The 25,043-nt window shown below is 33.4% G+C and overlaps 3 protein-coding genes across 4 annotated transcripts; 1 reads left to right on the top strand and 2 right to left on the bottom strand.

Moving 5' to 3' along the window:
- Nucleotides 1-1,332: 1,332 nt before the first annotated feature.
- On the bottom strand, nt 1,333-1,949 carry LOC121230446 (uncharacterized). The gene is made up of 2 exons (XM_041115273.1): nt 1,841-1,949; nt 1,333-1,708 (listed from the first exon to the last, which is right to left on the bottom strand). The coding sequence occupies exons 1-2, from the start codon at nt 1,947-1,949 to the stop codon at nt 1,446-1,448; spliced, it is 372 nt and encodes a 123-aa protein (XP_040971207.1). The 3' UTR covers nt 1,333-1,445.
- A 117-nt stretch (nt 1,950-2,066) lies between these two features.
- On the top strand, nt 2,067-7,036 carry LOC107887251 (uncharacterized). 2 transcript variants are annotated; one of them, XM_016811440.2, is made up of 13 exons: nt 2,067-2,283; nt 2,373-2,441; nt 2,548-2,599; nt 2,699-2,772; nt 2,851-2,981; nt 3,185-3,370; nt 3,509-3,626; nt 3,716-3,855; nt 4,008-4,124; nt 4,200-4,874; nt 5,510-5,632; nt 6,338-6,402; nt 6,590-7,036. In XM_016811440.2, exons 1-13 carry the CDS (start codon nt 2,259-2,261, stop codon nt 6,591-6,593), a joined length of 1,779 nt encoding a protein of 592 aa, XP_016666929.1. In that variant the 5' UTR covers nt 2,067-2,258; the 3' UTR covers nt 6,594-7,036. The 2 variants fall into 2 exon arrangements, with proteins under 2 accessions (XP_016666929.1, XP_016666930.1); XM_016811441.2 differs by lacking the exons at nt 3,509-3,626; nt 3,716-3,855 and having other exon boundaries at nt 2,077-2,283.
- Nucleotides 7,029-10,900, bottom strand: LOC107887252 (enhanced ethylene response protein 5). Its single transcript, XM_016811442.2, has 13 exons — nt 10,528-10,900; nt 10,290-10,426; nt 10,080-10,173; nt 9,900-9,989; nt 9,717-9,782; nt 9,315-9,404; nt 9,178-9,234; nt 8,881-8,942; nt 8,181-8,268; nt 7,874-7,950; nt 7,719-7,793; nt 7,527-7,632; nt 7,029-7,444 (listed from the first exon to the last, which is right to left on the bottom strand). Exons 1-13 carry the CDS (start codon nt 10,693-10,695, stop codon nt 7,313-7,315), a joined length of 1,242 nt encoding a protein of 413 aa, XP_016666931.1. The 5' UTR covers nt 10,696-10,900; the 3' UTR covers nt 7,029-7,312.
- Between the last annotated feature and the right edge of the window lie 14,143 nt (nt 10,901-25,043).

The following is a 25,043-nucleotide window of genomic DNA, read 5'->3' as shown; positions in this document are numbered from 1 at the left end:
CACACCCTTATTAGTCTATTCCTAACCCTTCACCATCTAGGTCGTCTGCTTAAGCTTTGTGTTCAAGCCCATGTCCACGCCCGTTTTCATGGCAGGGTTTTGTGCTTTTCTTTCTTTTGTTTGCTTATTGTTTTGCTTGTCCTTTTTTTTTTTTAATTTACTTTCTTGTAACTTGTTTGAGATCATTGAACTCTTTTTTATCTTGTCTTGAATGAATGAAGTTTCATGACAAAAAAATATGTACTTTTTTTATTTATTTTGCAATTAATATGCATGAACAAAATAATAGAAATTTTCAAATTTCATAAAGAATTTGAAGAAGGGATTCACTACGGTAAAATATAAAATTAAACTTCAAAATATCGTTTCTATGTAATTTTAACATGTTATTTTAAAATTTTATATTATTAAAAATATTTAAAAATGGTTTAAAAATGAAATAATTTTTATATTATTTGTTTTTAATATTATTAGAAAAATTGTGCACTCAAGGGAGCAAATTCAACAATTTGAGTCAATCCTCTCAATAAACATTAACAAATTTATTGGCTTGTTACAGCTTATAAGTAAAAATTTAAAGACTTGACTAAGGGTAGGTTTGGATAGGCGAGGGCATGCAGTGCAGTGCGTTTAGTTTACTTCTTGTCTTACGTTACAGTATCGTTACAGTATCTAATTTCACTGTCATTGTTATTTTTATACTAACCGCAAGAAAACGCACCGTCCATCCAAATCCAAATCCACATTTAATAATGTGAGATATGTTGTTTTCAAATATCCCTTATTCTTGACAATGAAAACTTCATTTATTTTTAATAATAAAAGATAGTTTTTTAATTTTAATTTTTACCAAATATAATATCACATTGTACTTTGTTTTTCGATTGGTCTTGTCTTTTTAATGTCTATATTATTACTTTGAATATCTTTTAACGATAAATTAATTTCTAACCCACCAACAATTTTCATAGAAAAAATTTCTATTGATAAAATTATACTAGTTAAAAATTTAAATGATAAGGGTGATAATTTCATCTTTATAAAATAATAATAATAATAACCACAATTAAGTTTACAATTTAGCTATATGTAATTAACACAAAACTTATATGATATGAAAATTGTGTTCTTCTCGTCAAATATGTTTAATTTAATTTTCTTTCAGTTCTTCATGTCTTACGTCCAAAACTTTTTCGTCTTTCCTTTTTATTCTCAAAATTTGCTGTTAATAATTTTGAATGAATTGTTTATTATTTAAACTTTTAGAAGTCATTCTCAACAAAGAGATTATTCATTTCCCTCTTTGCTTTGCTTGATTTTCGAGTAGTTATGTTATTCTAATCCTTCATTTTTATTGAAATGTTTATTTTTAACTCACAATACATTCCAAGTACTATCAAAAGCTTTAAAAAAATAGAACATACATGTGTATGTGACACTTACATTTAGGTCCCAGTAACATAGATTGTCTGACCTTCTTTCTTCCTGTTGCAGCATATATGTTTGCAAAGGCAAGGAAGGAAGAAGGGTTGAAGCAATGCGGATAACAAACAGAGTGAAACAAAAGAAGATTTATCTTTTGCTCCAGAGACAACTCCATGAGGTAATGACAAACCACCAATCTTTTCCAGTTGTTGCACTATCTTTGAAGGTTTTGGACTCCATTCCTGAATATCAGCAGAGAATGGAAAACTCAAACCTAATGATCCTGAAGAAAATCAAGAAAAGATTTGAAGATAAGGCTGTTTTCAAGCAATTTATTCATGCAATCTCTATGGGTTTGTCTAATCTAAACCCATATTCCCTTTTTTCCCCAAAATATAGAGAGAGAGATGGTTACTTATTGCTCCTGCTATGTTAGTTGCCTTGATAGAGGGTAATAAGGGCCAGCAAGCAACTGGACCGATTGGCTTTATGTGAGACAAAGGATAGAGATCGACTGCCCCCATTTCCCTGCTTTATAGATGAGCCATAAATAATTTTGAAGTAGTGGGGTCCTTTATGTAACCTTTCCTTCAAGTCCAGCCACATATGTATTTTTTTTCAATATGAATTTCTTTTGAAAAAAATTGAGCATACATATGTTATACACATTCATATCCAGAAAACGTCCTCTTCCTGATAAACAATGTTTTCCTTTTAAGCCATCCTTTCAAATTATCAAATTTGGCATGATAATGCTAGTTTTAGTCACTGGTTAATCTCTCTTATCATCATCATCTCTGCTTTTCTAGTCTCACAGAAAAGATTTCTCTCAAATGCCAGGAACCATCCAAGTTTCAGGTATCAAGTTTTGTCTTAACTGTAATTCCAATATGGTAGTTGAAGTTCATACTCCTTTTTCAAGACTTCCCTCATTGAATTCATTTCAGTTCTGGATTTCAAGGGTCTCCATTCATCATCATTATCATCATCATCATCATCAAAAGTATCAATAAAAGGTAAACCAATCAACATTTTCTTGTCCAAATTTTCTTATCTTGAATGGCTATATTCTATACACTGTGAGAAGAAAATTTTACCAGTGAGTTCATCTTCATAACGCAGTTTCCAAGGGAAAAATAGAGTACCAGACTTGGGACAAAGGGGAATTCTCATTGTAATGACTCTAAACATTGTTTTGACATCCTTTGATTTTGCTGTGTTTTAAAGTTGTGAATTTTGCTATTGAATTCCAACATGTTTTGCTATTGCACAGTCCATTGACAACCCTTCGTGACAACTTGATTATAACAATACAAGATGCAGAGGGAAACGAGATTTCTCATACAGGTTTGTGCCTTTTCATTTTCCATAAGCATTTAGAATATTAAGAGTTAGTCTGAGTGAAAAAGATATGGCATGGGGCAGGACTTGAAACCAGATTGGTGGTTGAGAAAGGTGTTTGGGATGACATATTTCCCCTTGAAGGAGGTGGGCATGCTCATATGAAGTTGCAGTTTTTCCTCAATGAAGAAGAGCGCCAGCAAATTCGGATAATGGTATTCTTTTTCCCTTGCTTTGCTTTTGATGCAATAAATGACTGATCATACAAGATTCCTTTTATGTGTGCATTAAACCATCAGCCAGAATATGGGATGCACTGCATTAAGCTGTTTGATAAAATGCATGCCTATGGTATCCTGATAAACCTTATTCCTTTCCGTGGCGCTACTAAGTTATATATTTCTAAGATCATTTTCAGAGGGAATCTGCACTGAAGAAGAAACATGAAGAGCTTTGCAATAGTGGTCATGGAAGTCCCAAAAATGCTTCTGTTAGTTATAGTGAAGCCAGTCAACTGTCTGTCCCCTTAAACAACCCCAAGGATGCCAAATTTGATATCGACAACAGAGACAGAAGTTATTCTATTCAGAAGCAAAAGAGCACAGTTAAGGGTTACTTAGCATTACACTAAAAACCCTTTTTCTCTTCACTGACAAAAGCCTCAAGTTTTCTTAATGTTCATTTCATATGGATATTTAGAATGACAGAGATGTCCATCTAACTGAGTTGTATGTTTCACCAGGATTCAGTTCCTTCAGAACCAGAGAAGCATAATAACTCAAAGAAGAAACATGAAAAGCTTCGCGATAGCGGTCATGGAAGTCCCAACCAGGCTTCTGTTAGTTATAGTGAAGTTTCAGGTTTGATATTGCGTACTCAATTTTCATACGACTTAATCAATCCTAGAAGGCCTTTTTCTTGATGTATTTAAGTGTTGCCTCTTCTGAAGGATCAAAAGAAAGTTCATTCCGAAGTGGATTGCTAGCCAATGAAGCCAATCAAGTGTCTGTCCCCTTAAACAACGCCAACGATGCCAATTTCGATATCACTAGCAGAAACAGAAGTTCTATTCAGAAGCAAAAGAGCACAGTTAAGGATTACTTAGCATTACAGTAAAAACCTTTTGATCTTCACTAACAAAGCCCTGAGCTTTCTTCATTTTCATTTCATTTGAATATTTAGAATGACAGAGATGAAAAGCATCAGACATGTCTATTTAACTGAGTTATGTATTTCACCAGGATTCAGTTCCTTCAGAACTAGAGAAGCGCAATAACTCGAAGAAGCCGAGACCTGCAGAGAAATGCCATAGCAACGTAAAGAACATGATAAATGCATTTGAGGGTAGTCTATTTCAGGTAAAGTGAGCATTGTCCATTTGTTATTGCAACTTATACACATGATTATGATCACTGGAACTTGATCTGTGGCAGGATGTGAGACCTTCTATTAAACCACCACCGAAAATATCTCAGACGAGAAAGATAGGAGCCAACTCTTTTCTAGTAAATTCACATCTCAATGAAGCTGAGACAGAAAAGATCATATCGCCAAAGGTAACATTAGGAACAATCAATAGGGAAAAAGTGCAGACATTTGGTTCAGTGGAACCTATATATGGGGCTGCACCATCCAAAGAAAGCGAGCAGTTGAAGGATAAATTTAAAGTTAAACAAAGAGAAAGTGTGGTGAAGGAAGAGAAGAAATATTCCAAAGATTTCAAGAGAGCATCAATAACAGAAAAAGCCGAATTTTCTCAAAGAATCCTTGACAAGTATTCAAAAGGTAACCAATCTTGGAACCTGTTTTCTGCAAAGCAACACTCTAGAAGAAAATCGGTAACAAAGGAGGGTAAAGAAGAAAATTTTCAAAAGGATCCACGAGAAGCTGAAGGAACTTCAAATGGAAAACGAAAATCAGTGGCTATTTGGAGTAATCACCATTGTTCCATTGGTAGCTCTGGCCTCTGGATATTTCCAGGTGAAGCTACATGCTCATGCATAACAACTGGGGCCAAACAAATAATGGATCAAATGGGAGGTTTTTGCGATGAAGCCAATACCCACCAAATAAATTTGAGTTCTTGTGATCCGAAAAGCACAGAAGAGGTTTGCAAGATATCCCATATAGTCTTAAGGTCTTACTAATATTGGATAAATTAATTTTATTATCTCAAGTCACTTACATTTATCATGTTTTACTGCAAATTATGTTCTATCTGATTAACTGCAAGGCTTTACGTATATATTACTGTGCTTGAGCTCATGTTTGGAAATATAACTATGAATATTGAGTAATCCTTCTGTAGCATACAAGATGAAAAATGCATCTTGATGGAATAAAAGGTTTAAGGAACCAATATTGCTCACTGTGTCAAGCACTGTACAGAATATATACCTTAGCAGATGTTACAAATAAGATACTAATTTGTTTCCCTTTTTGGGATATACCGCTTATGAAGGAACAGTTCAGAATAACACAGTTAAAACCATATATACATATATTAAGTTTGTCATCCCTCTTTAGTGGACATAATGCAAGGCTGGAACTTTCTGATGCATCTGTATTCAGATGGTCTAAACTACTATTATCACTCTAGGATACATACATATACATACATATATATATATATCAAGTTCTTGGTTTGGTAAATTAGCAGCCTGCTTATAAACTGTATGTTGCAGGGAAAAGGGTCACTTGATTAAATTTGTCAAATGTGTTCAAATTTGCTTGTTATTTCCAGGCTAATGATGCTGATGGTGGCACTGCTATTGTGGAGAATGAAGATGGGAAGACTTCTGAAAAGTTTGGACGAAGGGTTGGGACTTCCATGAATCCTGAGGAATCCATTGGACCTTTTGGAAAGGTTATATTTTTTGCTTTGCTATTGAAGTAACAAGATATATTTTCCCTTGCAAGAAGATAATGGTTCTTCTTCCTATGAAGGTTGACATAATGCAAAGCCTTCATATTTTCCCCTCGACTTCTATATGATTTCTTTTTAGCATAGAGCTAGTGCGGGAACAAACAAAAAGCTCAACACATCTAAACACCAAAATATCAGTGAAATAGCATCTAAAACAAACATATACATTTAAGCATCAAAATAACTAACACAAGGACCATATGAAACACCATAAAACTAGACACCAAAAAAACTTACACAAGGATCTTAGTTAACACCAAAATTGTATGATATAGCTTGTATGAACAGATGAGACTAGTATTATGATCAAATGGCAATGTTTTTATTTCTCCATTGTTGTTCAAAATGTCTTACGAATTATAGCATGGTTTTCTGATGAGTGTTTATAGCAGCTGGACAGATCAAACAATTAGTTTATGGTCATGGATGCATATTTGCAATGATCTGCAATTAATTAATATCTACTGAAATGACAAAAATTCTCCTCGATTTAATATTTAGAATTCCATTGAAATTTGAATCATCCTGTTATTGTAGTCTCTTTGTTGTTGTTGTCGCCATCTAATACCTTATAGTATAGTAGTGAATGAGCTTCTTTCTGCAAAATGTCACTGCTAATTTTCTTTTTCCTTTTCTTTACGTCAGGTGATTAAAGTCGTAGTCATGGTGGGCTTTGCAACTTTGGTTCTCCTAACAAGGAGAACATACAGGTATTCATGTTCTATGTGTAACAATCTACCATCACATACTGATACTGCTGGGATTACCTTTCTTTACAAACATTGCACCAAAAGATGTTTAAATTGCATCGCAAGCCTAAATAACTCAAAATAAACATGTAAAAGCTACATAGTATGCCTAAGCTGATTATGTATTGCCTGTTTTGTGAACTTGCAGATGAAGTCAGCTGCTGAGAAATTTGTGTCTACTTTTGTTCCTTTTCTTCTATTTTCTAGAGTTAATCCTCTTCCAGTACAACAAATGCTAAAGGAGCATGTTCACTTATCGATGTAGTTCTGAGTTTACTTGGAGGGGGTCGATATCACCAGGTTCTATAATGGTTCAAGCCTGGAGCACTAATAAAATGAATGGTATACTTAGCACCGAGATAAAACAAATGTAAATTTGTTATCAATTTTCCATCTTTTCCATTCTTCAAAGGTAAATTTTACCGTTTGTAATTATATTAAAATTGCATCATTTTCATCCTTAGTGAATAACTTGCTCATATTCATGCATAAATTGTTGTATAATATAAACAAAAGTTACTATATTGAGGTATGTCTAGGTTGACATATGGCTTCAGTATAAATAAATAAAGTCAATAGAATTAAAATTAAATAATTATCTAAATCTCTATTTTTTTATTACAATCAATTTAGTAAAAGTTTATTCCTGAGGTCATTAAACAACAAGATAAGGAAAAAGGCCAAAAAAGCTTTCTATGGATGATTTAGCTAGGCCTAAAAGGAATGGTTAATACACTGAAAGGCCCATGGAAATCCAGCTTGACCAGCCATTTCTTTATAAAATTCGTCATTTTACCATCAAACTAGCCTGCATATAATCATCAAACCTCAAAAGTTTTAACTTCTATATTACCACTACAGAGAATTATGTTTATGAGTTAACAGGCTTTCCATTTAATTTGGGGAAAGGGTCTTGCTTGCTTAAAACTACTACTTTGCTCTTGTGAGCAAAGTACCCTTTCACAAGATTTTTGTATATAAGAATGGTCATTATACACTCAACCTGCAAAATGGAACAAAAAGGAATGGTAAATTCTCATTACCAAACACAACTGTAGGGAAGACTGTAAACGGAAAATACATACCTCGTCTAGATCCATGTCCATCTCAAGCCATTTCAATGATTTGACAATTACTTCCAACTTCAACTGGTGAGCTTTGCCTGGGTCCTTTTGCTTTTGGATGAAGTAACTATGAGATGAGAATGTTCAGAGTCAATATTATGAGCAGCAACGATTCAAAATATCATAAAGGGTCATTTCGTGTAAAGCACTTACATTTTTTTGACCAATCTTTGGTAAACTTGGAGCTCGAGCTTCTCCAGGACAAGGTACACACCAGATCTCAAAAACCTTATAGATGGGGCGAAATAGTTAGATCAGTCTTAACAAGGTGATTTCATTATCAACAGAATTGTGGAAGATAAACTTACTGGTCTTCATGTTCTTGGAGAGCATGCCGAAGAAGACGGAGATCACCCCTTTTTAGAGCTTGTACAACATCATTGTACTGCAAATACAACCATTGCTAATTACTAATTTGATACATTGAAACAATAGCCAAAGCTTTTAGAAAATATATGCAATTTGCCTTTTTCATTCATCCGATTTTCTTTTGTTCCCTTTAATATTAAATCACACCATATATACACCTCCAAAAAAAGCATGAGTATAAAGCATCTAGATGTACGCAAGGACTACATAGAAAGAAAAATAGGCACAATAAGAGAGAAACTGTACCTCAAGGAGGTTATACTTCTCTAGGAGGCAAGTTTTAGGTAAGATGCCCAATGAAAGCTTGACTGGTATCAAGTATTTTAATATCATCCTACAAAAATCAAACCAAATAAGAAGCAAGAAATGCTAAAAACTAGACTTAACCTGCTACCTCATGTCAAAGTTTGATGCAGAAGTAAGATTATGTAAAACAAGTTGCTCAACGGTTTAGCATTTATTTATATTTATCCAGTGAACTTGAATGATGAGGATGTTACTACAGTTCTATCATTTTCCAACCTCTAACGTCAAAGCATCCACAACTGGGATTTTGGATTACATTGAAGATAGAAATCACTTTGTATGAATATTAAAGGAGTTCTTTTAATACTGAAAGAAAAATTAACTTCATCCGCAGCCAGATCGGATCAACTTTGATACTTCCATGAATATAATAAAATGGGAGAAAGAAAAAAACAGAATAAGGACATTAATGATAAGTAGAAAAATCGTCAAGAAATAGATTAGAAATACTAGTTGAAATGAAATAAATTTGAAGCATATGTGTTTGAGGCAGTTACATTAAAAGAGGAAAATTTTCACCTAGTTGTCAAATTAGACATCAAAATGATCAATGCAGCTACAAATTTTAATAAGGCAATTATTATGGCTTCTGTAGCATGCAGATGCAAGATATATATACCAAAAGCACACATAAACAAACCTTATATTTGCTTCTCTAAGAGGGTTGCAATGTGTCAACGCATATGATAATTTATGGTCAGCCTGCCCAGTCAAACAGTATATAGGACAAAGAGTAAGTTCCCATTATATTGAATTTCTTCTCACTCTTAAAACCAGATAAAATTAGTAATGAGAAGCTCGGGTGCTAGTTATAAGCAGGGTCCCAAGTCTAAATGATTAATCATGCTAGACAAACACACGAAACACAATCACAAATGAAGTTTATATCTCAAAAGGAAAGAAGGAAAGCTTTCTCCATGGAATTTAGATCACTTACAGCAGGAAAATTTTCATTAAAAACTTCCAAACGCCCAGTGTAATACATGTAGGTGACCTGGAAAAGGAGGAAGCATTCATCAAATGGCTTGCCGTTTGTACACATGGAAAATTCCAGGGGGAAGATAAAAGAATTACTTTGTCTCTTCTAGGAAATTCTTCAAAGTCAAAAATACGAGCAGTTTCAATACTTCTTATTACACTTCGACAGAGGTGTACTGTACCAAGCTGCAAAATAAAATTTAATGTTCATACGCAGCATAGTCAATTGTGCCTTTCTCAGCTCAAAAAAGAAGATACTCATAAGTGATGTTGGGATGGAAAATCATTTGAATTTCTTTTGTTGTGCATGGTGGAGGAAGAGAACACAATATCCTAGGCCAGGGGCTGAGAAAAATCTTAAAACGCTTCTTAAACCTCATACCTAGTTCTAAGCATTCAATCCATTTTCCAAAACCAAATTCACTATAAATATAGAACAGCAAGCCAAAATAGTATGTGCAAAGCAGCAAGCAAAGTTAGAAGAAACATAAATATCACCTTGAAGTAGATTTTAAACAGTTGGCAAGTCACATATAATGCTCCGACTCGTTTTGGGCCTTTTCCCTGTAATCCATGTGTCATAACCAACAATTAGGAACAATGGTAATTAATTCAGAAAATGAAGTCTAAACAACTTGATAATGGGCAGATAAAGTATTTTTAGAAGACAAAAGAACCTACAGCGAGAACACCAAATACTTTCATAAGGAATGAGCCAGCTCCTTTCAACTTCTCAGGGGACTTTCCATTAGAAGACAACTCTCTATCAGCCTACAATTACAATATCCCAAACTCAATTTGCATAAAATTCAAATTGTTTTATGAGAAACCACAAACTACAAGGTTTTGCCATCAATATACCCTTTCAGCAAGAACCCTAATTTCATAAGCAATAACATACAAGGCCTCCAATGCCCACGCTGATTCCCAATTTCGAAACTCCTGAATAAAAGCACTGCCATTACAAGATTCCAACAATTACCACACTGCATAAACCTCTCTAATTAATTAAAGAAAAGACTGAACAATATCTTGAAGACCTAAAATAAAAAACGGAAAAAAGTAAATTACTTTGCAAATTTTTCAAACGCATGGTAGGCTTCAACCAAGTTTCCAAGTCTGTAGCTTTGCAAAGAACGAAAAAGCGGGGCCAAAATCTCACCAAACTGGGAAAACTTATCCGATTGTTTTATCAATCTATTAGCATCCTATCAAAAAGAAAAAGGGGAAAAATTCAAAATTTGACAAATTTCTTATGACTCCTTAAACAATAGATAACAAGAACAAGCAAAGAAGAAGAGAGATAGACCTGGAAGAAGTTTAGGGCGTCAGCAAGGGAAAGGAGAGAAGGAGAGTTGGAGGAGAAGGAAAAGAGCTGAGCAAGGGAAGCTACATCTTGGTACGAAACGGCGTCGCAGAACTTGTTTAGGTAATCTGTGATTCTTCTATGGGCTTCTCCCATGCTTGGGTACGCCATTGCTGCGCTAAGGTTTTGATTCTTATGATCTTATCAACCAATATTTATGTATAAAAATTGTCTTTCTTGATTAGCTGCTCTGCAACTTCAACATTACAAAAATAATCCCTTGGTTTATTTAAGGTTGCGTTTTGGTTACCGAAGTTTCAATTGCTAGGTAACAGTTACACAAGTTATCCATTTATAACAATTTGATCATTATGTCATCACTCAACTTTAAGATTGGGATATTCATAGTTGGGCTAAAATCAAATTAATCTATCGAATCGATCTAATTCAGTTAATTGATTGGTGAGTGAATTTAGTTTGGTCGAAGATCAGGTAATGATTTTTTTAATCTTAATTATCAATTAATTCAGTTTGAAATCGAGTAATTAATCGAATTAACCAATTAACCAAAATATTTATTGTTTTTAAGACTTATGTAGTATTTCTAATGTCTTATTTATTGTTTTCACCTCCATTTAAAGTTTTTAAAACTATTAAATAAAAGAAAATGAACATTAGCAATATATTTTTTATATATTTTATACTTATTTTAACCAAAAGACAAAAATACATAAATTTCGGTTAATTTGGTTAACTAACCGAATTAATCAAGATATTTCGATTTGGTTAATGTATTTGAAAAAAAAACTTTGATTCAATTAACAATTAAAGATTTTTACATTTTGGGTAATTTGATTAATAATAATTCGGTTCGGGTATTAACCAAATCGATCGTTTGAGCATCCCTATTTAAGAGTGTAACAAGAATCACAAGTGATGTTAAATGTTGATTGGCTTCCATGTCATCTCCATGTAATTTAAACATGTTTTTTTTATTTATTTTTCTTTATATTCTTTTTTTTTTCTTTTCATTTCTTTTCTCACCATCTCTTTTAGAGCTATCCAAGGGTCAAGTTACTCGCTCAAGTCAGAAAACCCTCTCGAAATATGGAAGGGTTTAAACAAGTAGACAAAACCTGAAAAATGAACTTGAACAAAAATACAAGCCTACTTTCTAATAAATCGGGTTTTAGGTAAAATTTTTAAAATTCGAGCTTAGCTTGACCCGACTTGTAACACCCCTAACCCGTCTTTATCGCCGAATTAGGGTTACAGAATATCACCAAACAATTCTAAACAATTTATACCAAAATGTGTCATTCAATATTAAGTAACGAAAACTCATTAAGAACTTATAAAAATGCAATTTGGGCCTTAAATCGGGCTTTCGAGGCCTTAAAAATAGTTTGGAAACAATTCAGGACTAATTTGAAATAAATTAGAGGTTTTAAGAAAAAGTTGCAAAAATGTGAAAATAAGGGTCACACAACCGTGTGACATAGCCCAGGCCGTGTAACAATCAAACAAGGGACACATGGCCGTGTCCCAAGCCATGTCCTCACCTGTGTAACTCACTGAGTAGGGTCACACCGCTGTGTCACAAGCCATGTAACTCTCTGACTTGCCACACACGGTTGTGTGCCTCACTGACTTAAAACATTAGGAATTTCACAAATGACACACGGCCATGTGACAGCCCGTGTCCCAGGCCATGTGCACCAAGTTTGACCCAAAAGTCATGTTATTTTAAGATCAAACCAAACCTATTCCACCACTCCAATTATGCACACATTCAATAGACCTAGACACTACTCCAACACACCTAAATGTACCAAATCAATCAACCTGTTTCATCCAACCAATATGCCATTCAAAGACACCACACATATATATATATTAAACATTTAATCTCAAAAATGATCAAAAGACCTCTTTTATAAGACATTAAGCAAATAAGCATTTCACTATGACTAAAATCACTTCATTCAACAACTAAACATCAAGGTGTTCATATATGCATTATATATGTATACTTGTTTCATCAATACAAAACATACCCTAAGCAAAACACACATCTCATTCAAGAACTACATCTATCAACTTTTCAAAACCACATATTTATCTATATATACATGCCACTGCCCAAAAATACAAAAAATACCAACTTAGATAGATAGTGTGAGTCGGTTGGTTGATCCTTCCAAAGAGTCAGCAACGATTATCTACAAAACAATCCACAAAAACCCGTACACTTACATAACTTAGTAAGGACATAATATAACGTTTAATATAAATACAATTAAACACGATTCACATTTTATTTGATTACTAAAATTTCAATAATGATAAGATTATGTAACTATATAATGTTCTCAAAGATACTAGAATAAAATCAAGAGCATGTATATGCCTTCAGGAGTACCGAAGTACTAACAAGGACACGAATGTGCATTCAGGGGACCCAAAGTACAAACAAGGGAACGAATGTGCATTTAGGGGTACCGTAGTACAAAGATGGGCACGAATGTGCATTTAGGGGTACTGAATTACAAACAGGGGCATGAATGTGCATTCAACGGTACCAAAGTACAAACAGGGGCACAAATATGCATTCAAGGGTACCAAAGTACAAACAGGGGCATGAATGTGCATTCAGACATTAATTATCTATAAAAATATTAACTAAAGAAAAATAATTTAAGAATACGAATATAATTTTTTGTACATATTGAAATACCATGTACTTACCTATGATTTAATTCCAGTCAACACGCAGGGACTATTCCGCTATCTTCCCCTTTCCTCGGTTATTGTCTTTTTTATTCAAGTCTTGATCTATATAATAATTAAATAAAATATATTAATCTCATGCATATTTCACGTTCCATTCAATACATATCACCCTTAACTTTTCATTAATTACACATTTTCTCTAAACTTTTATAGCTTTTGTAATTTAGTCCTCTAACCCAAAAATAATCAAATTAACCATTTTGTCAATTTAAAAATTATAAACGAATAATCTAGGCCCTTAAACAGTCCCAATTATACTTCTAAATCACCATCAAAACTTGAAAATTTGACATTTTAACAATTTAATCCTTAAATAAAAAAACTAATAAAAATTACTTCTCACAACAACCAAATACCACAATCAAAGCTTCAAACACATAACTATCATAAAAAACAACCAAAATTCATCAATGACAACTTCTAAAATTTTTAACAGATTGAAAAACAAAGGTACGGGTTAGCTGGACCCAGTTGCAATGATCTTAAAAACATAAAAATCACAAGAAACGAGTTGGAAATTACTTACATGCAAGCAAAGAACATAGCTGAACCTCAAGCTTGATAAAAAAGGTGTTTTAACACCCTAATTTTTGGTTGCTTCCTTATGGAAGATGATGATACTAATTTTAATTAGTTTTCTTTAGTTTTGTTTTATACATTACCATTTTACCCTTAAATTTAAACTCATAAATTAACAACTAAAAAGGTCCTTAACCGTCTAAGTCCTCTTTTATTTGATGGTTAAACTATCATATCATTATAATTCAATTATGTCCAGATTTAAACCTTTTTCAACTTAGTCCTTTTTCTAAAATTAGCTATCTAAATGTTAAAATTTTAAATCCAAATTTTAATATCACTCTAATGACTCCGTAAATATTCTATAAATAGAATATTTACGAGTTGACACGATAGAAATTTGTGGTCCTGAAACCACTATTTTGTTACCACTGAAAAACGTGATGTTACACGATTGCATATAAAATATACATTATACATTATATTTATAAATTTTTAATATATAAAAACCAACCCAAATTCAAATGTTTTTAATCCATAGTCTAAAACTATCTTAAACAAAACCCAGAGCACAAATCAAACCCAAACAACTCCTAAAAGGAATATAGAAATCTAAGACACTTGCCAGACCCCACTTATTTAAACAAAAAAAATAAAACTATAAAACTAGCCTAGGTGATTACTTAAAGGTTTAAAGTATTAAAGGCTAGTTTAGCAATGCTTTTGAAAAGTGTTTTTAAAAAGTGCCGTAAAAAAGTGCTTTTGAGAAGTACTTTTGAAAAGTTTGGTTTAAGATTTGAGTGTTTAGCTTTGCTTTCAAAAAGTACTTTTGAGAAATAAAATGTTCATTTTAGAAATGATATTATCAAGTAACAAATATGCATTTAAATAATGTTTAAATTAGTTAATATTATTATATTTTAGTAAGAATATAAAAAATAATTTATTATAACTTGTTGTTAATATTTAATATATGAAATATAAAATTAAAATATTTTTAAGCAATAAATATTAATTATTTATAAAATTTAATTAAAATATATAAACTATATTTTAAATATTTAAATATAACCATTAAATATTTTTAATTAATAATTTTAACACATTTGTAATTAAGCACTAAGAAAAAAAAGGAAAAGTGCTATATTGTTGTAAGGGTGAAAAAGTAATTAAGCACCAAAAGTGCTTTTGGAAGAGGAAAAGTTAAAAATTTTAGCTTCTCATTTTCAAAAGTGCTTTTGAAAAGCCAAAAATTTCAGCCAAAAGCAGCTTGTTTAGCACAACTTTTCTTCCAAAAGTGTTTTTCAAGCCAAAAGTGTTTTTTTAAGCATTACTAAACACACTCTTATGTATAACAAGGGTGAAAAGGAAACGTTAAGACAAGATTGGTTTAATAAAATATTTTAAGTAATTCAAAATTCAAATAAAGGAACAATCAACACTTCATTCAAAGATGATGATAGTTCAACATTATTTAGAATAACATGATTTATTTGTTATACATTTAGCATTTAGCAGCGATGGAAAAATGAAACTAGACATATTTAAATAGGACCAGGCTAGGCCAAACCCAAATTACCGATATTTAAATGCGGATCAACTTAAATAAAATGTCATGTCCATATTTCGAGTCGGGTTGAGCCTAAATAGAAAAAATGTTTAAAAATAATTTATTTAGGTCTGATCCGGTCCAACCCACAAACAACTCTAGTTTCTCTCTTTCTTTTTTTTCTTTTCTCTCTTCTCCACCTATTACAACCCTAGCCACTGTCATCCAACCCGCCATTGGAATGATGTGGCCCAAAAAACTTTAGAAGAAAACAAAGAGAATAGAAGATAAAATGAATAGAAGATGAGAGAAATCAGGAAGAAGAATACTTATCTACTTTCTTGCTTGCCCTTTTCTAGTTCTACATAGCATAATAAAGGAAATAAAAACAATAAGGAATTCAGTTTAAGAGTTTGTTACAAAACAATATAATCGTTGCTGACTAAGCCACTTATCCAATAAGCCTTGTTTCATCTAACTACTTCTACACATCGTTTTCCTTAAACTAAATGCCACAATTTCCATTAATTTTGATTTTGTCTCATAACAAATACCTTCCCCTCAAAGGTATCCTTGACCTCAAGGATCAAACTGAGGAAAACTACTCTTTAATTGTTCAAGGGTATCTCATATAGCATCTAGAAACAAATCTACCCACTCTACTAAAACATCAGTCACAACACTGTTGCCACGTTTGACCATTCAACTATCTAAGATGTAATCTGGCTTTTTAGACCATAAAGCTTACTGAGTTGAAGTTGGCCCTACATGTTTCTTGAATTAGGAAACATGGAATGTAGGGTGGACTCTGGACCCTGGTGGAAGTTGCAAACAATAAGCCACCTTCCTAACCTGAGCTAGCACTTGAAAAGGACCAAAGTATTTTGGAGATAACTTTTGATTCAAGATTCTTCTGACAGTATGTTGCCTATATGGTTGCAACTTCAAGTAAACCCAATCACTTTCCAGAAAATGTCTCTCACTTCTATGCTTGCCAGCCTACTATTTCATTCAGTCTTATGCTCATTTCAAATGGAAATGAAGTAGCTTTCAAGCAGCTTCCTCTATTGCAAGCTTCTGTCAACTGATAACACAGGAGAAGTGCCTGCCAAGTAAAGCATATGATGTAGAGGGGACTAGCCATAAAAGGCCTCATAAGGAGTGGTGTGGATGGCTAAGTAATAAGTGGAGTTGTACCACTACTCAGCCATAGGGAGCCATAGCAGCCAATCTTTTGGCCTTTCCCCAATTATTCACATTAGGTACCCTTCAAGACACCAGTTGAGGACCTCAGTCTACCTATCCGATTCTGGATGATAGGCACTTGACAAATTGAGCCTTGTTCTTACTCTTCTAAACAAATCCTACCAAAAGTTGCTAACAAAGATTTTATCTCGAATCTGGCATTCCATGAAGCTTGAATACATAGTTCAGAAATTTTTGTGCTACTACAACAGTTGTAAAAGGATGTTTAAGTGGTAGGAAGTGGTCAAACTTAGTAAGGCGATCTACCACTACCAGAATGACATACTTCCCTTTGGATTTTGGAAGCCCTTTTAGAAAATCCATACTAATAGAAAACCAAGTTTTGTTTGGTACAAGTAAGGTTGTAACAGACCAAGTTTGGCTACAATTTCATCTTTACATCTTTGGAAAATTGGACACTCCTTAACCCACATTTTGATATCTCGAGTCATTCCCTTCCAAAAAAGCAAAAAAGCTATCCTCTTTCGATAAGCTTGGCTACCAGAGTGGCCTCCTATAGAGCTAGCATGAAAATGGTAGAATAAAGCTTGTTTAAGATTGTTATCTTGGCCAACAACAAGTTTACCATTCCTTCTTAGAAATCTACTATCCCACATGAACTTAAGATGTTGAACAGGTTGGTGCTGAACCTCTTCACATAGTTTGTGTAATCTTCCATCAGATTGGTACAATGTTCAAACTCTTTCCAACAATTCAAAGACCACAGTGATACTAGTCAATTGCCATACTTGTCCTTCCAGAAGTGACTTGTTTTGAGAAAGAGCATCAGCTACAATATTAGAAGATCATTTCCTGTAAATGACCTCATAGTCATACCCCAACATTTTTGTAGGCTACCTCTGCTGAAAAAAGGTTATAACTTTTTGGTCTGACAAGAATCTCAAGATTTGGTGATTAGTCCTTATTTTAAAATATCTTCCCACCAGGTAGGCATGCCATTTTCTCACAACTAACAAAACAACAAGCATTTCTTTCTCATAAATGAATAATGCATGGTGTCTTACCCCAAGGCTTTTTTTCTGAAAAATACTATTGGTTGTCCTCTTTGCTGCAAGACAACTCCAACACTAAAATTGGAAGCATTAGTGTCCACATAAAATTCCAAATTAAAATTAGGTAACACTAGCACTGGTGCTAAAGAAAGGACCTTTTTAAGCTTTTGGAATACTGTAGTGGCTTGTGCATCTCAAGACTAAGCATCCTTTGTGAATAAATTGGTGAGAGGTTAAGCTATAATACCATAGTGTTTGATAAAATGCCTATAGTAACCTGAAAGACGTAGGACTCCCCTCAAGTCTCTTATGTAAGTAGAAACTGGCCAATTGGCCACACAATCAACCTTAGTTGGATTCATAAGAACAATTCCTTTGGTAATTACATTGCCCAAGTACTTAACCTTTTCAGTACCAAATGAACATTTTCTTTGCTTCACAAACAATTAATGTTGCTTAAGAATCTAAAATATTGTCCTCAAGTGTCCCAAATGTTCCTCCCAAGTAGTTGAAAACATCAGGATGTCATCAAAGAATACTAGAACCGACCTTCTCAACAAAGGCTTGTAGATTGCATCCATGAGGGCTTGAAAACCTGATGGTGCATTAGTGAGGCCAAAGGGCATCACTAAAAATTCAAAATATCGTTCATGTGACTCGAAAGTTTTTTTTTATAAATGTCAGCTTCATGCATCTGAATCTGGTGGTACCCTGATCTAAAGTCTAGTTTAGAGAACACCTTAGATTGGCCTAACTCATCCAACAATTCTTTAATGATGGGAATAAGAAATATGTCCCTGAAGTTCAGCTAGTTAAGTTTTTTGTAGTCAACACAAAGCCTCCAGCCTCCAGCTTCCATCCTTTTTTTTTACCATAATTATGAGAGAAGCAAAGCTACTATTACTATCCATTATGACGCCTGCTTGAAGTATCTCATGTATGATCTTATCCATTTCAGCTTTCTGGGCAGATGGATATCTATAAGGCTTTATTTTGGTAACCACTCTCTCATCCTTTATGAGAATCTTGGGTTCTTACAACCTTGTAAGTGGTAATCTAGTAAGGGTATTGAAAATATCATCAAATTCTTTAATAAGCAACTGCAGATCAATAGGAAATTGAAAAGAAGATATTAAAAAGGAAATCTAAATAGTAAATGTAACACCCTTAACCTGTATCGATCGTCAAAATAGGGTTACAGAGCATTATTGTACTAACGAAACATTACAACATACATTTTATATATTAATATAAACATAACATAAATCATTCACTTACATATATATCATCCCTAAATCGAGCCCTCGAGGCCCTAGAAATTCATTAGAAACAATTCAAGACTAAATTGGAAACATTTGGAAAGTTCAAGAAAAAGTTAGAAAATTTTGACTGTAAGGGTTACACGACGTGTGGCTAGGCCGTATGCCTCACACGATTGAGAACACGCCTGTGCCTTAGGCCGTGTAATAATTGAATTAGGGACACACGACCGTGTCCTAACTTGTGTCCTTACTCGTGTAACTTTTTGAGTAGGGTCACACGGTCGTGTCACATACCAGTGTGTTAGGCCGTGTGTAACAGCTTGTTTTCAGTAAAATCAAAACAGTGGTTTCGAGACCATATATCTAACGATAATTTTTTTTTATTTTATTATTATTTTAATATCTACAGAATGTTAATAGGGTCGTATTAAAATTTTGTTAAGAAATTTTGACGTTTGCATGTTTAATTAAGTGAAAATGATTAAATCGTAAAACGTGAAAAAGTAGGGTTCTATAAGTTAAAAGTATCAATTAGCTATGAAATTTTAAACTCATTAGCTATGAAATTTTAAACTAAGAGGATTTATACTGTAATTAGACCATTATTATTATTAGTGGACAAAAATTGGCATGAAATTGATATTTTATTTGGTTTAAATTAAATGTTAGTAAAGTAATTTAATAAATAAGTAAAGTAAAATAAAGAAACAAAAGGTATCATCTTCCATAAACATTTTTCCCAACCAGAAATAAGGAAGAAACCTCCATTGTTGCCCATTGAACATTCGGCTAAAAGTGCCCATTGCATGTAAGTGTTACTTTGTCCCGTTTTTAGTGATTTATTTGAAGTCGTTGTAGCTTAATCTAGCTAGCCCGGGGGTTAGTTTGAAAAATTGTTAAAGATTTAAGGTTTCGCCATGAATATGTTTGTATGGTCTTTGATGTTTGATAGAATATTACGAGTCCTTGTTGTTAATTAAACAAGTTTTGTAAAGAGATTTTTGATGAAAATTGCATTTAGGGACTTATTTGTACAAATGATAAAATTTTAAGTTAAATTCATGACATGGTGATTTGTATGAGTTGGTAGATGTCCCTAGTGAACTTTTCTAGCATGAAATAAGGATGAAAATGCTTAAATTTCAATTTACGAGCTTAAGGACTAAATTGTAAAAAGGTTAAAATATTAAGGGTAAAATAGTAATTTTTCAAAAAATGAAATATGGCCTGAATTTAATGATAGAAGTATTAAATGGAATGAATTTTTTTATCTAGATCAAGATAAACCTCGTACAGATTTAGATTGCAAAAAAGAAAAAGTTTTAGATTGATCGACTATGTTTTTACGCTTTGTTTATTGAGGTTTGTTTGTATGATTAAATAACATTTAATGTTATGTTGATCTATATGTTATTTTCCGTGTAACTAAATGATGTAAATTCAACGATGTCATGATGATTATCAAGCCCCGTTTGAACCTTAGGAATTCGTAGGATACAAATGACATGTCATTAGGGCTTTCATGTTTTGGGTACTGGTCTTGAATGTCCTACTGATGGTTGAGGTCCTATATTTGTTGTGGATGCTGCACAACTCGTGTGAGCAGCATCGTGTAGCTTACAGTCCAACCCACAACTTGTGTAAGCAAACCTATTTCACAGCTCGTATGAGCAATAATGTAAAGGAAAATAAAAGGTTACTGTTATATGTTTAGCACACTTCATGTGAGATTTCCAGCCTATCTGATGTTATTCTAAATGGTTCAATAGGTATAAAAAGGAAAGGAATGGTAAGTGTTCAAATGAACTATGTCATGAATCTATGAAAAGGTTTGAAATGGAAATGTTTAATGAAGGTATGTTTATGTTCATGAAAAGGATGAATTGAAAGGTAGTATGTTCATGTACACCTAGGTTACCTTATGATAATTCAAGTGAATTATGTGTTAATGCACTAACATGTGTTGTTGATGGTGCTTAGGCTTGAGCCAAGCTTATGGTTAGATTTTATCATGCTTAATTTTAATGTTATGCATTGAAATGGTAAGTTATGTTCATGTTTTATGAACTTACTAAGCATTATGTGCTTACGTAGTTTTCTTTCTTATGTTTTATAAATAATCGGAAGCTCGACCAGTTTGGAAGCTCATCGGAGATCTATCATACTATCCAGCGATTATATTGGTAGTTTTTGATGTTTTGGCCAACGTTATAATGACATGTATAGGTGGACTTGTGTTTCAAAGCTAGTTGATAAGTTTGGCATGTATATGTTATTTTGGTTGATGTACATTTTGGTACTTTTGATGCCTTTTTGGTATGTGTTAATATGGCTAAGTTATGATGCATGTTTGAGTGACCAAAATGGTATGTTCATATAGGAGTTCTAATGTTCATAATTATCGTATATTTTGGAAGTGGTATTGAATTATATATGAATGACTAAGATATTTTAAGTATGTTTGAATGATTGTAATTGAGGTGCCTTGTATGGCATATTGGTTGTATGATAATGGTCTATTGAATTGGTCATTTTATGCATATTTTGGTAAGGTATTGAAGCTTTGAGATTGCGCACAAAATACTTTTAGGTACATGCTTGATTTGGATTATGGAAATGGCTTGATTTTGGCCAATTTCATGTCCACACGGCCTGAGACATGGGCGTATGACTCAGCCGTGAATGACACACGGCCATGTGAAACAGTCGTGTGTCCCCTATAGGTTTTAAGGTTTACAAGTCAGGCTACTACACGGCCTAGCACATGGCCTAGCACACAAGCATGTGGCTTGGTCGTGTGACTCAACTTCGAAAGTTACATAGGCACGGATACGGGCTGGGACACTGCCATGTGACCCCAGCAGTTTAATTTTTCCATCTTTTTCTTAAATGTTCCAAATGTTTCCAATTTAGTCCCGAATTATTTAGAAATGTATGTGTTTATGTTACTTTTATTCGGTAATGCTTTGTAACTCTATTCCAGCGATAGACACGGGTTAGGTATTACACCGTGTAACTCTCGAAATATCCTCACACGCCCGTGTGCCAGGATGTGTGCTAGGCCGTGTAACAGCCTGACTTGTATACAATAAAACTTACAAGGGACACACGGCTGTGTCGCCAGGCCTTGTGTCTCACAAGGCTGAGTCACACGTCCGTGTCTCAGGCTGTGTGGACATGAATTTGCCCAAAATCAAGCCATTTTCAGCACCAACTCATGCAACTACCTAAAGGCCTTTAGTACACAAAATCAAGGCATCAAAACATGACCAAAACCTACATGAAATGACTAATTCAATATTCCTAGATCATTCAACCAATATGCCATAGGCACCTCAAATGCATTCAACCATAACCTACCTAAATATACCAATAATTGATCATATTTTCATCATAAAAAAAAAATCAACTTCTAAAAAATCATGCCATAAATATGACCATTAATACTTCATCACAAACATGCTACTTGAACCATACCATTCATGCATCACAATTACCTAAAATGACATAGTTTGTCAAGCATCAAAAGGTACCAAATCCAAGCAACTTATTCATGCCATAATCATCAACTAACATTAAACTATATACAAATACAGATCCACTTATACACGCCATTATGACCTTGACCAAAACATCAAAACTACCGATATGTATACTACATAGTGTGATAGATCTCCGACGAGCTTCTAAACCAATCGAGCTTCCGATAATCTATAAAACATAGGAAAGAAACTACGTAAACACATAATGCTTAGTAAGTTCATAAAACATGAAACATAACTTACCACCTCATCTAAATAACATTAAGTATAGGCATATTGTACTCCAACACAAGCTCGACACAAGCGTAGGCACCATCATCAACACATGTTAGTGCATTACTACATAATTCACTTGAATTAAACATATGATAATTCATTTCCATGTGAACATATATCATTTGTATCATTCAATCTTTCTATGAACATAACATATTACCATATAACTATAACATTTCCTTTACATCGTTGCTCACACGAGTTTTGAAATGGGCCTACTCACACGAGCTGTAACATCTCAAATTTGGGCCTATTAGAAATAGTGGTTTCAAGACAACAAATCTAATGTAAAATTTTTTTTATGATTATTTTGAGGTCTATGACATGAAAGCATGCAAGTTTGAAAGTTTCATGAAGAAATTCTAGGTGTAAGGTGTCCAATTAAAAATTAGGGACCAAATCAAATAAATTGCAAAACTTGTGTTCTAGAAGCAATTTGTATGAAATTGGTTTGGGTTATTAATTAGGAGGTCTTAAGTAGAAAATTTTCCAAATTCTAAGTTTTTGGACAAAAATGGGCATGGATGGAAAATTTTGAAAGTTTAGTAAGGAATGTCATTTTAGTCATTTAGTAATAAATGAAATAAAAGGGAAAATCAAAGAAAAACTCACTCATCTTCTTCCTTGTGGCTTCTAAAATTTGCAAGGGTTTCATAAGCTAGGGTTTTGACATTTTCAAGCTTGATAGTAAGTGACTCTTAGCCCTGTTTTTAACGTTCTTTACATTTTTGAAATCCTCATATCATGCTCTATCCATTTCTACCCATATTTCAAGCTAGGTTTCATTTTAGAAATTTGACCCATGCATGAGATGATTGTTCTTTGATGATTTATGGAGGATTATGAAAGTTAGATGTTAGATAAACATCTTTTACTAGGTGATTTTTCATGAAAACACCTAAAAGGGACCTATTTGTAAAAGGTATAAAATGTGTGGTAGAAATGTGAAATAGAGAAATATATGAGCTGTTATGAGCTTAGAATAAATTTGGCTAGGCTTGGATAACCAAGAAAATACATGCATTTCATTTTACGAGTGTTAAGACTAAATTGTAACAATGTGAAAGTTTGGGTAAAATGGTCATTTTGCCCAAGAATGAATTTTGGGGTTGAATTTCAATAATGTGATAGAATAATAATTTATTTTGTTTATATAGACCCTGAGAGACCAATTTCAGAGGTTGACTGTGGAAAACAAAAGGTTTCGGAATAACCGAAATCCAAATCCAAAATATCTTCCAGGAAAGTTCGTGTAACCCGAATGTATACTTTTTAATACTTGAAATTGTATATTCTTTAATATGATGAAATTTAGATATTCATGGTATAATAAATCATGTTATATGAATGATATGATGAAAAGAGGACTGAAAGTCCCAGTTGAGTGAAAAGGATGTCCGATGGATTTTCCTAAAAAGGAGTTGACGGTAAAAATGATCTAGCCCGGATGAGTGTTCCTTATGTGATCTAGCCTCCCGAAGAATATGTGTTTTAAATGGATTTAGCCTAGACGGGTAATCCAAACTAGGATCTGAATTTAGCCTGGACTGGTAATTCAGATCCGAGCTCATTAGAGTAATTGTCATTGCGGGGGATTTAGCCTGGACTGGTAATCCCGACATTGCTCTATGAGTTTATACTACAGGGGATTTAGCCTAGACTGGTAATCCTGCCGTAAAGATTGAGGTTCACGGGAGTGAGCTTGTTGAAAAGGTCACTAATATGAATTGAAGATAAATGAGTTAGTACGTTATAAGTGTACAATGGAATATCCATCGAGAATCTGAAGAATTCAACAGGATTAATATGAAAAATGGAATACTTGAAATGATGAGCTTATCTAAGATCATTATTAACATGTATTGTTATGTGACTAACTTGATGATTGAGTGCTTGTGATAGGAAAAATATTCTTTTCTTGATGGATGGCCACCTATGTAGTTGTATGTTAAAAATAACCGGTAAGTTTACTTTCCCGTTATACGAACTTACTAAGCATGTTAATGCTTACCCCGTTTTATTTTCCTTATCTTTTAAAGCTTGCGAACTCGTGAATATTGGAAGACGGTTAGAGCATTGGTCACACTATTGACGAGTCTCGTTTTAGTATAAAGAACTTTTATTTCGTTATAATGGCATGTATAGGGCTTTTTGATTATTTTGTTATAAGTGTCATTTGGTTAGCCAAAGAAATGACTTATGAATATATGTTAATTCATTTTGTATATGGCCATGAGATGTGGCTTATATTGATATGGGTTGTAACCCTGCTGAATATACATGTTTAAGTTTAACTGTTTCATGTGATGTGAGTGTATGG

This window comes from Gossypium hirsutum, chromosome A06, assembly GCF_007990345.1.
Source record: "Gossypium hirsutum isolate 1008001.06 chromosome A06, Gossypium_hirsutum_v2.1, whole genome shotgun sequence".
Classification (NCBI taxonomy): Eukaryota; Viridiplantae; Streptophyta; class Magnoliopsida; order Malvales; family Malvaceae; genus Gossypium; species Gossypium hirsutum.
Note: the sequence above shows the minus strand (reverse complement) of the source record. Positions and strands in the feature narration are given on the sequence as shown.